Source organism: Saccopteryx bilineata, chromosome 1 (genome assembly GCF_036850765.1).
Source record: "Saccopteryx bilineata isolate mSacBil1 chromosome 1, mSacBil1_pri_phased_curated, whole genome shotgun sequence".
NCBI lineage: Eukaryota > Metazoa > Chordata > Mammalia > Chiroptera > Emballonuridae > Saccopteryx > Saccopteryx bilineata.
Genome location: NC_089490.1, coordinates 266,774,469 through 266,793,763, shown reverse-complemented (window position 1 = coordinate 266,793,763; position 19,295 = coordinate 266,774,469). Strand labels below are relative to the sequence as shown.

At 39.3% G+C, this 19,295-nt stretch overlaps 1 protein-coding gene and 1 non-coding gene across 2 annotated transcripts in view; both read left to right on the top strand.

Annotated features, from left to right (window-relative positions):
• The window catches only part of IPO11 (importin 11), a 241,840-nt gene that overhangs the window by 25,575 nt on the left and 196,970 nt on the right, over positions 1 to 19,295 (top strand). The window contains exons 3-4 of the mRNA XM_066242532.1: positions 10,208 to 10,308; positions 17,984 to 18,056. Of these exons, the coding sequence (XP_066098629.1) occupies positions 10,208 to 10,308; positions 17,984 to 18,056 (174 nt within the window). The remainder of the gene's footprint in view (positions 1 to 10,207; positions 10,309 to 17,983; positions 18,057 to 19,295) is intronic.
• LOC136321705 (U6 spliceosomal RNA) lies at positions 10,413 to 10,521 on the top strand. Its single transcript, XR_010728831.1, has one exon. It is a non-coding gene; the product is annotated as a U6 spliceosomal RNA (small nuclear RNA).

Below are 19,295 nucleotides of genomic sequence, written 5' to 3'. Positions count from 1 at the left end.
GATCTTTGTGCCCCTCCCCTCCCCCAAAACCCTCCCTCTCCTCCCCCCACCCTGTAACCCCAACACTGTTGTTCATGTCTCTGAGTCTCAGCTTTATGTCCCACCTATGTATGGAAACATATAGTTGTTAGTTTTTCTCTGATTTACTTCTTTCACTCTGTATAATGTTATCAAGGCCCATCCATGTTGTTGTAAAAGATCCTATGTCATCATTTCTTAAACAATTCTTTTTTTTTAAATTTTATATTTATTTATTTATTTTTTTAATTTTAATTTTTATTTATTCATTTTAGAGAGGAGAGAGAGAGGGAGAGAGAGACAGAGAGAGAGAGAGAGATAGGGGGGAGGAGCTGGAAGCATCATCTCCCATATGTGCCTTGACCAGGCAAGCCCAGGGTTTCGAACCGGCGACCTCAGCATTTCCAAGTCGACGCTTTATCCACTGCGCCACCACAGATCAGGCCCTATGTCATCATTTCTTATGGCTGAGTAGTATTCCATAGTATATATATACCAAAGCTTTTTAAGCCACTCGTCCTCTGATGGACACTTGGGCTGTTTCCAAATCTTTGCTATTGTGAACAATGCTGCCATAAACATGGGGGTGCATTTCTTCTTTTCAAACAGTGCTATGGTGTTCTTGGGGTATATTCCTAAAAGTGGGATAGCTGGGTCAAAAGGCAGTTCGATTTTTAATTTCTTGAGGAATCTCCATACTGTTTTCCACAGTGGCTGCACCAGTCTGCATTCCCACCAGCAGTGCAGGAGGGTTCCCTTTTCTCCACATCCTCGCCAGCACTTATTCTGTGTTGTTATATTGATGAGCGCCATTCTGACTGGTGTGAGGTGATATCTCATTGTGGTTTTAATTTGCATTTCTCTAATCATTAGTGATGTTGAACATTTTTTCATATGCCTATTGGCCATCTGTGTGTCCTCTTTGGAGAAGTGTCTATTCATTTCTTTTGCCCATTTTTGGATTGGATTGTTTGTCTTCCTGGTATTAAGTTTTACAAGTTCTTTATAAATTTTAGTTATTAGCCCCTTATCAGACGCTATGTCAAATATATTCTCCCATTGTGTAGTTTGTCTTTTTATTCTGTTCTTATTGTCTTTAGCTGTGCAGAAGCTTTTTAGTTTGATAAAGTCCCATTTGTTTATCCTGTCTTTTATTTCACTTGCCTGTGGAGACAAATCAGCAAATATGTTGCTGCGAGAGATGTCAGAGAGCTTACTGCCTATGTATTCTTCTAAGATGCTTATGGTTTCACGGCTTACATTCAAGTCTTTTATCCATTTTGAGTTTATTTTTGTCAGTGGTGTAAGTTGGTGGTCTAGTTTCATTTTTTTGCAGGTAGCTGTCCAGTTTTTCAACACCATTTGTTGAAGAGGCTGTCTTTACTCCATTGTATTGTCTTACCTCCTTTGTCAAATATCAGTTGTCCGTAGAGCTGTGGGTTTATTTCTCAGTTCTCTGTTCTGTTCCATTGATCTATATGCCTGTTCTTATGCCAGTACCATGCTGTTTTGAGTACAATGGCCTATAACTTGATATCTGGAAGTGTGATACCTCCCGCTTTTTTCTTCCTTTTCAGGATTGCTGAGGCTATTCGTGTTCTTTTTTGGTTCCATATAAATTTTTGGAATATGTGTTCTATATCTTTGAAGTAAGTCATTGGTAGTTTCATTGGTATTGCATTGAATTTATAAATTGCTTTGGGTAATATAGACATTTTAATGATGTTTATTCTTCCTAACCATGAGCACGGTATATGCCTTCACTTATTCGTATCTTCCCTGATTTCTTTTATCAATGTTTTATAATTTTCCAAGTACAAGTCTTAAATCTCCTTGGTTAGATTTATTCCTAGGTACTTTATTTTTTTGGTTGCAATGGTAAAGGGGATTGATTCCCTGATTTCTCTTTCTGACAGTTCATTATTAGTGTATAAAAATGCCTCTGATTTCTGAGTATTGATTTTATATCCTGCCACCTTGCCAAATTCTTTTATCAAGTCTAGTAGTTTTTTGACTGAGACTTTAGGGTTTTCTATATACAATATCATGTCATCTGCAAATAATGATAGTTTTACTTCTTCTTTTCCAATTTGGATGCCTTTTATTTCTTTTTCTTGTCTGATTGCTGTGGCGAGGACTTCCAGAACTATGTTGAATAAGAGTGGTGAAAGGGGGCACCCCTGCCTTGTTCCTGATCTTAAGGGGATTGCTTTTAATTTTTGCCCATTGAGTATGATGTTGGCTGTGGGTTTGTCATAGATGGCCTTTATCATGTTTAGGTATGTTCCCTGTATTCCCACTTTGCTGAGAGTTTTGATCATGAATGGGTGCTGGACTTTATCAAATGCTTTTTCTGCATCTATTGAAATTATGTGGTTTTTCTCCTTTCTTTTGTTTATGTGATGAATCACATTGATTGATTTGCGAATATTGTACCAGCCTTGCCTCCCAAGAATAAATCCTACTTGATCATGGTGTATGATTTTTTCCATATATTGCTTGATCCGGTTTGCTAATATTTTGTTGAGGATTTTTGCATCTTAGTTCATCAGGGATATTGGCCTATAATTTTCTTTCTTTGTGTTGTCTTTGCCTGGTTTTGGAATCAGAATTATGCTTGCCTCATAAAAGGAGTTTGGAAGTCTTCCTTCCTCTTGAATTTTTTGAAATAGCTTGAGAAGGATAGGAGTTAGTTCTTCTTTGAATATTTGGTAGAATTCACTTGTGAAGCCATCAGGCCCAGGACTTTTCTTTTTTGGGAGTTTTTTGATAGCTGTTTCAATCTCATTTGTTGTAATTGGTCTGTTTAGGTTTTCTGATTCCTCCAGATTGATTTTTGAAAGATTATATGATTCGAGGAATTTGTCCATTTCATCTAGGTTGTCTAGTTTTTTGGCGTACAGTTCTTCATAGTATTTTCTTACAATATTTTGTATTTCTGTTGTGTCAGTTGTTATTTCTCCTCTCTCGTTTCTAATTTTATTTATTTGAGTCCTCTTTTTTTCTTGGTGAGTCTTGTTAAAGGTTCATCGATCTTGTTTACCTTTTCAAAGAACCAGCTCCTGGTTTCATTGATCCTCTGTATTCTTTCTTTAGCCTCTATGTCATTTATTTCTTCTCTGATCTTTATTATTTCCTTCCTTCTACTAGCTCTGGGCTTTACTTGTTGTTCTTTTTCTAGTTCTTTTAGATGCAGGGTTATGTTGTTTATTTGAGCTTTTTCTAGCTTCTTGAGGTATGCCTGTAATGCTATAAACTTCCCTCTCAGGACTGCTTTTGCTGTGTCCCATAAATTTTGAGTTGATGTATGCTCATTATCATTTGTTTCTAGGAATTTTTTAATTTCTTCTTTGATCTCAATGTTAACCCATTCATTAATAACATGCTATTTAGTTTCCAAGTGTTTGAATGTTTTTCAATTTTTCTATTGTGGTTGATTTCTAGTTTAATGCCATTGTGATCAGAGAAAGTGCTCGATATGATTTCAATCTTCTTAAATTTGTTGAGCCCGCTTTTGTGCCCTAACATGTGGTCTATTCTAGAGAATGTACCATGAGCGCTTGAAAAGAATGTATATTCTGCTGTTTTAGGGTGAAAGGTTCTGAAGATATCTATTAAATCAAGTTCATCTAATATGTCCTTTAAGTCTGCTGTTTCTTTGTTAATTTTCTTTCTTGAGGATCTATCTAATGATGTTAATGGGGTATTGAAATCTCCTACTATTATAGTATTGCTGTTGATCTCGCCCTTTAAGTCTATCAAAGTCTGCTTTATATATTTAGGTGCTCCTATATTAGGTGCGTAGATATTTATAATGGTTATATCTTCCTTTTGGATTGCTCCCTTTATCATTATGTAGTGACCTTCTTTATCTCTAACTATGGTCTTTGTTCTAAAGTCCATTTTGTCTGATATAAGTATTGCTACCCCAGCTTTTTTTTCATTTCCATTTGCGTGAAATATTTTTTTCCATCCTTTTATCTTCAGTCTGTGTACATCTTTTGATTTAAGGTGTGTCTCTTATAGACAGCATATGTATGGGTCCTGTTTTCTTATCCATGCAGCTACCCTATGTGTCTTGATCGGATCATTTAATCCATTAACATTTAAAGTTATTACTGATATGTAATTGTTTATTGCCATTTTTTTTCTTTAAAACTGTTTTTCTCTTTTGCTATATATTTTTTTCCTTTGATCTGTTTACCACATGTCCCTTAGCGTTTCTTGCAGCCTTGGTTTGATTGCAGTGAAATCCTTGAGGTTTTTTTTGTCTGTAAAGCTTTTTATTTCTCCTTCAATTTTAAATAATAGCCTTGCTGGATAAAGTAGTCTTGGTTGTAGGTTCTTGTTCTGCATTACTTTGAATATTTCTTGCCATTCCCTTCTGGCCTCAAGTGTTTCTGTTGAGAAGTCAGAAGTCATCCTTATGGGGGCTCCTTTGTAGGTGATAGTCTTTTTTTCTCTAGCAGCTTTTAATATTTTCTCTTTATCATTTAGCTTTGGTAATTTAATTATGATGTGTCTTGGTGTTGGTTTCTTTGGGTTTCTCCTTAATGGAGTTCTCTGTGCTTCCTGAACATGTGAAATGTTTTCCTGCCTTAATTGGGGGAAGTTTTCCATTATAATATGTTTGAACAAAGTCTCTATCCCTTGTTCTTTCTCTTCTTCTTCAGGAACCCCTATGATGCGTATATTATTTCTCTTCATGTTGTCACAGAGCTCTCTTAGAGTTTCCTCAGACTTTTTGAGTCTCTTTTCTTTTTTCTGCTCTGCTTCTGTGCCTTTATTTATTGTGTCCTCTAACTCACTGATTCGATTCTCTGCTTCATCCATCCTGCTTTTAATTCCTTCCATTGTATTCTTTATTTCAGATATTGTATTTGTCATTTCTGTCTGATTCTTTTTTATTATTTCAATGTCCTTTTTTATATTTGTTATCTCTTTATTTAGGTTTTCGTAGTGGCCATCTATGGTGGTTCTAATATCTTTGAGCATCCTAACAATCGTTATTTTAAACTCTGCATCTGGTAATTTGGTTATATCTGATTCACTTAGGTCCTTTTCTGGGGATTTCTCTTGGTTTATTTGTGTTGTATTTCTCTGCCTCCGCATTTTCTCTTCAGGAGAGTGGCTGTGATCACGTGCTCGGGTGCACAAGGGTTGGTGACTTTGGCCTTTGCCCCGCCCCCGTGTGTGACGTTTTGCTCGGTCCTGAGGGCACTGGCGAGCACCTTTGCTCAGCTGCGGGTCTCCGCCTGTTTCCGAGCTTTCGCCCTGCCTTTGCAGGATGATCCCACTCAAGGAACAGCTGCTAGCCTTGGCTCTACCGCCAGGCAGGGCTGCGTGCCCAAGCTCAGCTTCGTAGCGCAACTCCGCCTCTTCTGGGCTTTTGGCTCCACCCTCGCGGGAGGAGCCGGCTACCAAGTCAGACTGCAAGCCTGGGTTGCATGGGCGGGGCAGGGATGGGCTCCTCTGCCCTTGCCCCGGGGCAGGTTTCTACCCTTTCTGGGTTTCCCGCCCTTCTCCCGGAGGCTGGATTACAGGCTGCCAGCAGCTGAGCTTGGCCGCTTTTGCATGCCCCCTTCTCCCTAGCCGGGCAAGATTGAGCTCACACCTGAGCCCACTGGTGGCCAGCCGGCTTCTGCCCCTGCCTGCAGAACCTCGCTTTTGTCTCCCGCTGCCGCCCGCTCTCCGGTGCGCCCTCAGCGGCGTGGGTGGGGGCGTTGCAGCTCGGACCCTAAGACTCACTACTGTAGACCCGAAAGCTCCCTCCTTCTCTGCAACTCTGCTCTGAATACTGCGGGGGAGCTTGTTTGGCTGCTCTCCTGCGTCCCTTTGCTGGTATTGCTGTTTCCGGGGGAAATATTCACTTCAGCTTTGGGGAGTGCCTCGTCCCAGGGGTTAGGGTGGCTATCTCTCAAAATGTTTCTCCCTATGCCTCCTAGATTGCACTCTCTTCCTGTTACTGTGGTTTTCTCTTCTCTCCTCCCGTCCCCAGGAGCACCGGGTGAGTGTTTGTGAGAGAGATGTTCTGCGTGGTCCCTTTAAGAAGGATCCTGGGTCTGAGAAATCAGACTCTCTCACAAACAGTATCCTGACTTGTTTCCAGCTAAATACTGTCCTTACGCCTCTTCTGGGCTCTGGGGCTGCAGGCTGGGGCTTTGTTCCTGGGGCTCAGGACCCTTCCCCCTCTGCTAAACTCATTTCCCGCCACGCGAGTCTCTCCCTGCTGCCCTTCGCTCCGAGAAGCTGGGCAGCCCTCTCTGCGTCTCCGCTTTTCCTACCAGTCTCTGGGTGGCTTCTTCAGCGTTCCTGGGTTGAAGAGTCCTTTTAGTTTAGTCCAAAGTTGGTTTTTCCAGCTGATAGTTCATAAAATTAGTTTGTAATCCACATTGGTTCTGGGAGGTAGATGCTGGTGCGTCCGCCTACTCCAGCGCCATCTTGTCTCTCCTATTTTTATTTTTCTTAGCGAGACAGACAGAGACAGAAATAGAGACAGAAGGAGGGACAGGTAGGAACAGGCAGGAAGGGAAAGAGATGAGAAGCATCCGTTCTTCGTTGCGGCACCTTAGGTCATTGATTGCTTTCTCATATGTGCCTTGTCCGCGGGGCTCCAGCAGATTGCGTGACCCCTTGCTCAAGCCAGCGACCTTTGGTCTGAAGCCAGTGACCATGAGGTCATGTCTGTGATCCTACCTTATGCTCAAGTCAGTGACACTGCTCTCATGCTGGTGAGCCCATGCTCAAGCCAGTGACCTTAGGGTTTTGAACCTGGATCTTCTGCTTTCCAGTCTGATGCTCTGTTCACTGTGTTACCGCCTGGTCAGGCCTAGTTGAGCGTTGGTTGCCACTGGCCTCAGTGATAGGGATTGTCCATCCCACCTCCCAGGCTTAGAACCAGCACCAATTATAGCAGAGAAGCTGCTGTGTAGGAGTCAACCCTATGGAGCAGGACTTGCTTCAGTGGGGCTTTGGTGCTCACTGCTTCTGCCCTGGAGTGTGTTGCTCATGAAGGTGGTAGGGCAGTACTCTGGCATGTTCTGAAGCTGTCTACTGGGTGCACTGGCTCTGGGGCTTCCTGGGAGGTGCAAGTGTAGCCAGTGCCTGTACCATGCCTGGGGCCACCTGGCATGAGCTACAGAGTGATATGCAGATGGCTGCTACCTGTGCTGGGCTTGGAGATGTCCAGGAGAGGCCAAGCTGTGAACCAAGGCCTGTTGCTGCTAGTGCTGGGCCTGGAGCCACTTGGCTAGATACTGTTTATTTGAGAGGTTTTTTAGGAATGTCTGAAGCATGCGGCAGGAGAAGCATTTGTATGGAGAAACCACTGGCAATAGTTTGGGTGGACCTGCCAGTTAGGTCAGGCGAGGTCTCAGGGAATCACCAGGGCAGGGCCAACAGTGTAATCCAGGTTGATGGCGACTCAAATATGGTGCCTGCCTAGTAGGTCTGTGGGGGGCGGACCCAGAAAAGGGACAGTGGCCTCTGCCAGCACTTCTGTCTGGGAGAAAGCTGTCCCCCTAGCTCTTGTCCTGATTCTAGACAATTCAGTTCTCCCCCCTATGTCCCTGTAGCTTTTTGAGTTGGCTGCCCCAGCGCTGGAACTCAGTGAGTAGGTCAGAGTAAGTCCATATGCGAGTCCTTTAAAAGGAACTCCAGTAGCCCTCCTTCTCACTCAGCCACAATCCCCACTGGTGTTTACAGCCAGAAGTTACGGGGAACTTTTCTTCCTGGCCCTGGACTGTGCTGGCAGGCCTCGTGTGGAACCTAGATTCCTGGCTTCTCAGGGAGGAACTCTGCAGCTGAGATGTACCTGCAGATTTTTATCTACACCTGTGGCTGTGGGGCCAGCCAGTTCTGCCTCTCCTACCAGTTTCCATGTGGCTTCTTTAAATCCCTAGTTGTAGAACTTCTATTCAGCTAGAATTCTGGTGGTTCTGAAGTATGGGTGTTCTGTGGTTTAGTTGTAATTCTGATGTGGTTGTGGGAGGAAGCGAGTACCACATTTACTGAAGCCTCCATCTTGACCAAAAGTCCCTTGATGTTTTAAATTATAGTATAAATATTAGATTTACTATTCTTTTTTATTTTTATTAACATTTATATTTATCAGTTAAACATTTTTGATAATGATTTAAATAATTAAAAAATATTTTTATTTATTGATTTTAGAGAGAGGAGAGAGAAAGAGAAAGGGGAGGAGTGGGAACCATCAACTCATAGTAGTTGCTTCCATATGTACCTTGACTGGCCAAGCCTGGGGTTTTGAACCAGTGACCTCAGCATTCCAGGTTAATGCTCTATCCACTGCACCACCACAGGTCAGGTTAAATAAATTTTTGATTAAAAGATTTAGAGGTCACAGAACAACCATAGTTTTCTCTTTGATTATTAAGATTACGTTGCATGGTTTAGCTTATACAATCATTTTATGGTCTCCCACTATTGTGCAAAGTGAGGATTACCTGTATTATTAACACAGGGAGTAAATTTTTTAGGTGGTTAATTTTGAGTTGAAATTATTCACATCATATCTACCTTTATGTAACTTAAAATAATGTTCTATTAAACTTGATTGTAAACACACTTGTTTTAATGAGGAAAATACTTTTATTTCTTATTTAGACATTAAATTTAATGGGGTGACATTGATCAATAAGAGTACACAGAATTTAGGTGAACATTACTATAACATTTGAACTGTTGATTGCTTTGTGTACCTGTCACCCAAAATCAGTCAGATCATACTTCATCATTATATACTATATTTATCTTTAAACATTTTATTTATTGATTGGGGTTTGTTTGTTTGTGTTTTGGGTTTTTTTTAGTGAGAAGGGAGAGGAAAGGTGGCAGCGAGGATTTGGAAACATCACTGCATTGTTGCCTTTTTTTTTTAAGACTATTTATTCATTAGCGGGAGAGAGAGAGGGAGAGAGAGAGAGAGAAAAGAAGGGAGGAGCAGGAAGCATCAGTTCCTTCCCATATGTGCCTTGACCAGGCAAGCCCAGGGTTTTGAACTGGAGACCTCAGCATTCCTCCAGGTCGATGCATTATCCACTGCGCCACCACAGGTCAGGCCTCATTGTTGCTTCTTTTTTTTTTTTAAATTTTTAAATTTTATTTTATTTATTCTTTTTTAGAGAGGACAGAGAGAGGGAGAGAGAGAGAGACAGAGAGGAGAGAGAGACAGAGAGAGAGAGAAGAGGGGAGGAGCTGGAAGCATCAACTCCCATATGTTCCTTGACCAGGCAAGCCCAGGGTTTCGAACCGGCGACCTCAGCATTTCCAGGTCGACGCTTTATCCACTGCACCACCACAGGTCAGGCTGTTGCTTCTTGTAATGTGACTGGACCTGGCAAGCCCAGGGTTTTGAACTGGCAACATGAAAATACTTTGAAATAATTTATTTAATAGCGTGTAGTAATAAATCAGGGGCTTTGACTCCTTAGAATGTTTTTTTCCCTTCTTTTCTAAGTGAGAGGAGGGGAGATAGACTCCCACATGTGCCCTGACTGGGATCCACTGGGAAGCCCCCATCTAGGGCTGATGCTCTGCCCATCTGGGACCATGCTCACAACTGAGCTATTTTTAGTGCCTGAGGCAGAGGCTCCATGTAGTCATCCTCAGTGCCCTGGCCAACACGCTCGAATCAATCGAGCCACGGCTGCAGGAGAGGAAGGGCGGGCAAGGGGAGGGGTGGAGAACTATTGATAGATGGGTGCTTCTCCTGTGTGCCCTGACTGGGACTCGAACCCAAGACATCCACATGCCAGGCCAACACTCTACCAATTTGCCAACTGGCCAGGGTTCGTTAGAATGTTTGAATCTATGCTGTGATAGCTCTATTTTTTATTTTTTAATTTAGAGATGTTTATTTTAGTTCTGTATGTGTGTAGGTTGTGATAATATGAGGTTTATTAGGAAAAATTTCAAACATATTTAAAAATAGAATAATGTAATGAATCTCCACCTATTCATTACTCCACTTAAACAATTAACATTCTACTGAACAGGTATACTTTCTTAGGTGAATGTAGAGATACAGTATTTAGAAAATAACATGGTGTATATAGGGGTATAATTTAAATTAGACATTCCATTTAAATATGTTTGTATTTTGTTATGGGTATATTAATTATACTTTTAACTTATATGTTTATTCTAATACTGTGTTTTTTATTTACAGAATATTTTCACAAACCACACTCTGGATATAAATGTAAGGTGGCTTGCTGTGCTGTATTTTAAAAATGGAATTGATCGTTACTGGAGACGTGTAGCACCTCAGTAAGTTTCATCACTCTCCTCCCCCCAGGGTAATCCTTCCCAAATTCAGGGAAGTTTTGTAATGTACCTCTTAATCTTCATTCATTATGTAAAAGAATGAGTTTATGCTTACTTCAGCAGCAGCCCTTGTACTGAAATTGGAACATGCAGGGAAGATTAGCATGGTCCCTGTGCTAGGATGACATGCAAGTTTGTGAAGTGTTTGACATTTAAAAGAAAAGTGTATTACTTAATAAAGAAGAAAAGTGTTCTGTGTAGTAATTACAAATCAATATTCATATTATTGTTTTTCTTTGACTTTTTTTTATTTTGAGAAGGCAGTGTATAGATTTCTTGTTGGCCTCCTTTTAAGGCTCTCTAATTTTTTTAAAAATTTTATTTATTGATTTTGAAAGAGAGAGAGGAGGGGGGAGGAGTGGGAAGCATCAACTTGTAGCTATCTCCCAAATGTGTCTTGACCGAGCAAACTGGGGGCCTCGAACTGGTGACCTCAGCATTCCAGGTTGATGTTTTATCCATTGCACCACCACAGGTTAGGTAGAGGATCTCTAATTTTATGGGCACAAAACAAAGGCTGAATTGAATGATTCATGTTGAAAAAGTCTTTTTAAGTATGAGGTTAGGATTTTGGAAAAAAAGTCATTGAGAAGTAAATCTCAGGTTATTTCTGAGCCAGCTGGTTGTTAATTTTCTAGTCTTCTGCATAATTCCTTTGTGGTGGGAATGGGATAGTATATACTTGTAATCTCATCAGATTCAGTTGTAACTGCTCTTTTGGTGGTTAAGTGGACATATTTTCCCTTGATAATTAAGTACATGTTATATAATTGATATGATCCTGGAATGGATTTGATAGAATTTTAGTGAACTTGGTGAAGAAGCAACATCACCTTTGCTCTCCAGTAGATGGCACCATAGTTCTTATAAATATAAGGCCTTTAAAAAAAACCTGAGTGCTTCAAAGTGCATATAAAATATGCCCTTGAATAATATTGGAAGCAAGTAGAACATATTAAGGCTGCATTTAAGATACTGTAGCATAGAGCAGACCCATCTCTTCTTATTTTAAAATTCATAATTTTGAGAGAGACAGTTTTTAATGATGAGAAACTGTGTATTGAGTTATTGAAAACAATGCAACAGCCCAACCTTTTCTACTGCGATGTCCAGTTAAATTTTAGATGTTTCTTTTTTTTGACAAACTGGGAGTCAGAGGGACAGGTAGGAACAAACAGGCAGGAAGGGAGAGGGATCAGAAGCATCAGTGTTTTGTTGCAGCACCTTAGTTGTTCATTGATTGCTTTCTCATATGTGCCTTGACCTTGGTGCTCCAGCAGAGCGAGTGACCCCTTGCTCAAGCCAGGGACCTTGGGATCAAGCCAATGACCTTTGGGCTCAAGCCAGTGAACATAGGGTCATGTCTGTGATTCCATGCTCAAGCCAGCAACCTCGCACTCAAGCGGGCAACCCTTGCTCAAACCAGCGACCCCATACTCAAGCTGGTGAGCCCGTGCTCAAGCCAGCAACATCAGGGTTTCGAACCTGGGTCCTCTGCGTCCCAGTCCGACGCTCTGTTCACTGCACCTCCACCTGGTCAGGCTTAGATGTTTCTTAAAATTGACATTTTACTGGTTATGAAGAATATAATTATAATGAGTATAAATAGTCATTTATAATGACTGGAAGAGAGAGTAAATTATGATTAAATATTTCAGATTGTACTTTCACATGAATTAGAAATTGGAATTTACTTTAAATTTTAAAAATTAAGCTGTCTGTTTAGTATATATTGAGGTACAGACTGGAAAGGCGGTGAATATACTTAGGGAGAAAAGATGTTAAGATTGTACTGAGAAAGGGAGCGAAGGAACAAAGATTAGTAATCAAACTAATACACAAATTGACATTTAAAATCTTCTTGCTTAGTTTTTTTTAAAGATTTTATTTATTCATTTTAGAGAGGGGACAGAGAGAGAGAGAGAGCGAGAGAAGGGTGGGAGGAGCAGGAAACATCAACTCCCATATGTGCCTTGACCAGACAAGCCTAGGGTTTTGAATCAGCAACCTCAGCATTGCAGGTCGATGCTTTATCCACTGCACCACCACCGGTCAGGCTTGCTTGTGTTCTTATCTAAGTTTCATGTTATATAATTCCTTCTCTTAACCACTATTTCCACAGAATGAGGATTAATTTAAACTTATATATCATTATATACAATGCAACTGTAATTGGGTCCTAAGTAATTAGATACTATTCAGGTTCTCCTTGGGATATAGTAGTCTGAATTTATCTAATGATAACATGTACATAAAACTGAAGGTGGAATGTTAACTTTTGGAGAATTATTAAAGTCTCCTGCATGTTAATGGTTTGTTTTCTATAATATGTTTATATTTTTAAATTTTTTACATAGTTTCTCTCTATGTATCCTTTGGTAGCTAATAATTATATTCTTTTTGGGGGGTTGGGAAAAAGAAAAACAGGAAGAGAGAGATGAGAAGCATCAACTCATAGCTAAGTCACTTTAGTTGTTCATTGATTGCTTCTCATATGTGCCTTGATCAGTGAGTCTCAAGCTGAGCCAGTGACCCCTTGCTCAAGCCAGCAACCTTGGACTCAAGTCAGTGACCTTGGGATGATGATGATGATGATGATGATGATGATGATGATGATGATACAGCATTCAAGCTGACAAGGCTGCACTTAAGCCAGAGACCTCGGGGTTTCGAACCTGCGATCTCAGCATCCCAGGTGGATGCTCTATCCCCTGTGCCACCACCAGTCAGGCTAATCATATTCTCTAAGTTAAAATGATGTAAACTGTTAAACCTGTCTTCTTGGCATAGAAGAAAACTCAAATTTTAAGCTTGAAGCAAAACATAGCAGAAAACATTTCAGAGGTCTGATAATAGAAGGCAGCTATTAAAGTTGGAAAATTAGAGATCATTTCTCATGGAAGAGCATAGATTTTCATTGGACTTTGACTCTTTACCCAAATGTTTATCTTAATCATGTTTTCTTATTTGTTTACCACCTTGAGCATTGGTTGGCAAAAGTAGGTTTACAGTTCATTCTTGTATTATTATTTATTAATAATTGTATTTAGTTGTATTATTTGTCTTTTTCCATATGAACAACTGTAAACCTACTTTTGCCCACCCCATGTAACATATTTAGAAAGTACATAAATGACAGGTACAATTTGAATGTTTTTAATATGAACACACCCATGTGACTGTCATTTAGAACTAGAGAAGACATTACTAGTACACCAGAAGCCTCCCTGCTGCCCCGTCTCAGTCACTTATTTTACTCCATAAAGTAAGTACAATCAGACATCTCTCACAAAAGATTAGTTTCCCTGTTTCTGAAGTTTATACAAGTAGAAATCATATAGTATGTTCTTTTTTGTGTCTGGCTTTTATTCAGTATTATATTTGTGAGATTTAACCATGTAGTTGCATAGAGCAGTAGTTTACTCTTTTATATAGGGGCACCACATTTTATTTTAGGAACATAGCACAATTACCTACTTGTTTTGGTGATGGCCAGTAAGATTGTTTCTAGTTATTGACTGTTAAAAATAATGCTTCCTTAAAAACTCTTTTGTGCCTGACCAGGCGGTGGCGCAGTGGGTAGAGCAGGGATCCCCAAACTTTTTACACAGGAGGCCAGTTCACTGTCCCTCAGACCATTGGAGGGTTGGACTATAAAAAAAAACTATGAACAAATCCCTATGCACATTGCACATATCTTATTTTAAAGTAAAAAAAACAAAATGGGAACAAATACAATATTTAAAATAAAGAACAAGTAAATTTAAATCAACAGACTGACCAGTATTTCAATGGGAACTATGGGCCTGCTTTTGGCTAATGAGATGGTCAATGTCCGATTCCATATTTATCACTGCTAGCCGTAACAAGTGATGCAAGTATGCATCAGTTAGACTAGATCTGGTTGGAGATTTTAGATGTTTCCCCTATTATAAGACATCTCCTAAAAATAAGACAGCCCCCGTCTTTTGGGGGTAAAATTAATATAAGACAGGGTCTTATAATAGGGGAAACATGGTGTGTAGTAATGTGGGGAGACTTTTGGGCAAAGGGAGGTTATAGGGGCCATTATGTTGTTGTACATTTGGGGGAAAATGGGGGCTATTGTACTGTGTAGTAATGGTTATAGTGCTTTGCCTTTCTTCCTACTTCTGCTGTTATTTCACACTGCTTCCAGTGATGTGGGGCGCCGCAGCCGCAGACCGGATATGCGTCATATGACACACTTCTGGAGCCTTAACCTGTGCGTTCTGCGTCACTGGAAGTAGTACTGTACGTGAGCAACGCCACGCTTGCGGCGCCACCACATACAGTACTCCAGGAGCACAGGATGCGGATGGGGATCAAACCGTCAACCTCTACCCCTTGGGATGATGTGTTAACCAACTGAACTATCTGCCCAGAGCGAGGCTTTTCTTCTTAATCATGGCTTTAGTTTAGTTTAGTTTCATGAGCTTTGATATGTAGTATTGTCATTATAAGTTACTTAAAATATTTTAAATTCCTCCTGTGACTTTTTTTAGACTCATGGTTTAATTAGAAATATGCACAGTGACTGTCAGTATGTTAGTTACATGTTTGTTACTGATTCCTTGAAATATGCTGTCTTCTTTTATGATTCCAGCATATGGTATTTTAGTAAATGTTTTGTGTGCATTTAAAATAATGTGGGTTTTGCCGTTGTGGATTGTAATGTTTTATATATGTCAGTTAGGTCGGACTTGTTAATTACGCTATGAATCTTCTATAATATCGTTGTTGTATTTGTGCTGCTTTCCCCATCATTTACTGAGAGATGTGTGTTAATCTCTAAATATAATTAAGGGCACACCTATTTCTTTTCATTTTGTTTTTGCTCTCTTTATATTGAGGCTGTATTATAGGATCATACAAATTCAGGATTGTTATACTCCCTGTAGAACTGACCTTGCCCTAATTTTGAAATGTTCCTCTTATATTTACCAATATGTTTTAACTTAAAAGTCTTGTTTATCTGATTTTAATAGAGCCACACCAGCCATCTTATGGTTGCATGGTACATATTTCTCTGCTTTTTCTTTTAATGTTTCTTTGTGTTCTACTCATAATGTTTCTCTTATAAGTAGCAAATAGTTGGGTTTTGTTTTTATCCAATCTAATAAATCTCTTAATTTTAGTATTATATCTATTTACATTTAATATAATTACTGATAAAGTTGAGGTTAAGTCCACCATCTACTGTTTAGGTTGGGGTTAAGTCTTCCATTCACTATTTGTTTCTGTTTGCTTCTGTCTTATCTCTGTCCCTTCCTTCTTTTTTTCTTTCTTGCCTTCCTTTGAATTAATTGTTATCATTTTTTTCCCTCCACAAGATTATTAGGACACTTTTATTACTCAAATGATTTTCCTAGAGATTATAACATACATCCTTGATATACCAATATTATTCTCAGATTAGTACTTTGCTTTTTCCAGATAATGCAAGAACTGTGTAATACGTTAACTTCATTTATGTCTTCCTGTCTTTTGTGCTTCTGTTGAGTAGTTTAATTCTGTACATATTTTAAACTGCACAAGACAGTAAGGCTTCCTGAATCTGGGTCTATTTGTCTTTTGCCTGAAGAACTGTCTTTAGTATTTTTAGTGAACATTGTAAATGAACTCTCTTAAAAACAAAAGTTCTGTTTTCTTATTATGTTTCAGTCAGGATTTTTTCCACTCAACTACCTTTTAGTTACCTTTATTTCATTTATTGGGTTTACCAGTTCTAGGCTTTCCCTTTGGAATTTTTTAAAAAACAGATTCCAGTTTTCTGGCAAATTTCTTCTTCTTTTACTTATTTACTTTTCTTTCTTTTAAGTGAGAGAGTGGGAGATAGTGAGCAGACTTCTGCATGTGCCCCGACCAGGATCCACCCAGCAACCTTGTCTGGGGCCAGTGCTTGAGTACTGAGCTATTTTTAGTGCCCAAGGCTGATGTGCTTGGACCAACCGAGCATTCCTCAGCACCTGCACCAATGCTAAAACCATTTGAGCCACTGGCTGTGGGAGGGAATGAGGGAGAGTATTGGGAGAGGGAGTGGACAGGAGCAGATAGTCACTTCTGTGTGCCCTGACTGGGCATCAAACCTGGGACAGCATGGTTGATGTTCTATCCACTGAGCCACCAGCCAGGGCAAATACCTATTTTCATGAATGTAATCATTCTAAATATTTAAAGTGTGATTTTGATAATTACAGTGTCTATATCTCCTGATTCTATATTTATTTTGATTTCAGTCATTTTTTGATCGAATGCTGAATGTTAAGGGAAAATTGGAAAGGTTTGAATTCTGCTTTCTTTCTCAGAATTTCATTTTCTCCAGGCAAGCAAATAGAGTATGACTTCAGCCGTGATCTTGTTAAGGGTGGTCTTTTGCTGGTTAACTCAATCCTCTTACTTTTAGCCTTCCTGGGGTTTCAACTGCAAGCCTTGGGTGTTTACCAAGGTATGACCTCCTTGGTGGGCTCTGAACTTCATTTTCTGTCTTTCCAGCAGTGTGAGAACTCTCCTTAGCTCTTTAGTCTATTAGCTGCTACTTCCAGCTTGATTTCTTGTGGGCGTATACCTCACAGGGACTCTTTTAAGTCTGGGCTGCTGCCTTCATTGTTTTTTGGTGCTGTGTTAGTTTCCCATTTCCCATAGAAGTCTAAAGTTAAGATGCTTGGCAGAGCGGTGCTCACTCTGAAGGCTTTAGGGAAGAATCTTTCCTTGTATATTTTTAGCTTCTGGTTGCAGTTTACAGTCTTTGGGGTTCCTTGGCTTGCAGCTGCATCACCCTGATGCCCACCCTAATCCAGTATGACCTCATTTTAAGTTGATTACATCTGTAAAATCCACTTCCCAATAAAGTCACAGGTCTTAAAGTTAGCATTTGAACTTTTTTTTGGGGGGGGGCGGGGAAACAGTTCATCTCTACGGATGCCTTAAAACTTGTGTTTAATTCTCTACAACTTGTATAGCTGATTTTATTGAGTTGATTCATCTGCCAGAAGGGAAAACTTTAAAATGAGGGCTTTAAAATTTAATTTTAAGTAAACAATACATATAGTGCAAAAAGCATATTGTTTACAATCTTATACAGTGAATGAATATTCTCCATCCTTGTTCTTTTGTTATCTAGTTTCCTTTTTCATTTGTAGTCAAAATACTGTGTTTATCTTTTCCAGCTAATGTAAAATGAGATTTTTTAAGTTTTTCTTCCCGAACATTCCTGGTCTCTTACCCCATAGAATAATCTCACTCAGATTTTATAACAGAAGTTATTTGTTTTTTTCTAGCTAACCAACAATATTTTTGTTTATAACTAGTTTTACATCAATAAAAGCACAGATAAAAAAATCACATTCATTACTGTGGATTTGTCTTATTTCCTGTGGCTTATTTGTGCTTCCTGTTTATTCATTTGTGAAGGAATTTTATGCTTTTGAATGACTTGTTGTGCCAACTTGCAAGTAATTGAAATACTTTCATTTATTGACCAAAAAAAATCAGAGACACCTTGTTTAAAAGGTTTTTTATTTTTAAAAATCATAGTAGCGCTTACCAGCACTTAGTGTTAGGTATTATTCTCTGCATAACAAACACATCTTTTTTTCAGTGCGCTCTCAGAGGAGGAGAAATCTACACTGCGTGCAGGGTTAATCACCAACTTCAATGAACCAGTAAACCAGGTTAGTGAGAAAATGCTGATTCTTTCGCTCTCCTTAGTTTTTGTGTTTCTTTTTTAAACTAATTTTGTTTCTTGGCATTAAAAATAAAATCTTATTACATAATGTCCATTTGTAAAAGATACTTTGTTTTTTTTTTAATTTTGGAATCCAGTTCTAGCTGTTAAGAATTTTGGTTAGATTTGGCTGTTAATTATTTAAAACCCAGAAGTTATTTTAAGATATACTTGTATACGTTCTAAACTTACTCAGTTTTTGAGTTAACATTTAAAGCAAATGTCTCTATATTTGTAGTCTTAAAGCATAGAAATTAATTTTCATGATTTAGATTATCCCTCCTCCTTTTTTATAAACTTTGAGATGACATTCATAATGTGCGAGGGACAGATAGTAAACTCTACAGTTGATATTTTCCTTTATGGTGGAATTTTTCTTTTAAGAATAAAATAAGTTTTGCATATAGATACAAAGCACACTGTCTTTGGTCATGTGTTCAATGCAGCTTTATCTCAACTTTTACTGACATGATCTCAGTTTTTTTGCTTTACAATACCTTAGGAGATAAAGGAAGGTGGAGAGGAAGGGAGTAGCTTTCACCGGGGCCTAAGGTGATCAGGAAGGGTTTGGTGATTGAGAGCTAAACCATTGGTTAGATGCTCTGTCAGCCAGCATTTGAGAAATACTAATTTGAACAAACATAATTTGCATACCTAATATTTGATGCTCATTTCTATTTTTAGGTCAGTAGCTCTCAAACTTTGTGATCTTAGACATTCTTTATACTGCCAATATAAACCCTGAAGGGTTATATCTGTTGATATTTATTATATTAGAAATGAAAACTGAAGAAAATTTAAATACTTGATTATTAAAAATAAAACCATTACTTGTTAATATAAATTGAATTTTTAATTTTATTTATTTTTTTACAGAGACAGAGAGTGAGTCAGAGAGAGGGATAGACAGGGACAGACAGACAGGAACAGAGAGAGATGAGAAGCATCAATCATCAGTTTTTCGTTGCAACACCTTAGTTGTTCATTGATTGCTTTCTCATATGTGCCTTGACCGTGGGCCTTCAGCAGACCAAGTAACCCTTTGCTGGAGCCAGCGACCTTGGGTTCAGGCTGGTGGGCTTTTTGCTCAAACCAGATGAGCCCGCGCTCAAGGTGGCGACCTCGGGGTCTTGAACCTGGGTCCTCTGCATCCCAGTCCGACGCTCTATCCACTGCGCCACCGCCT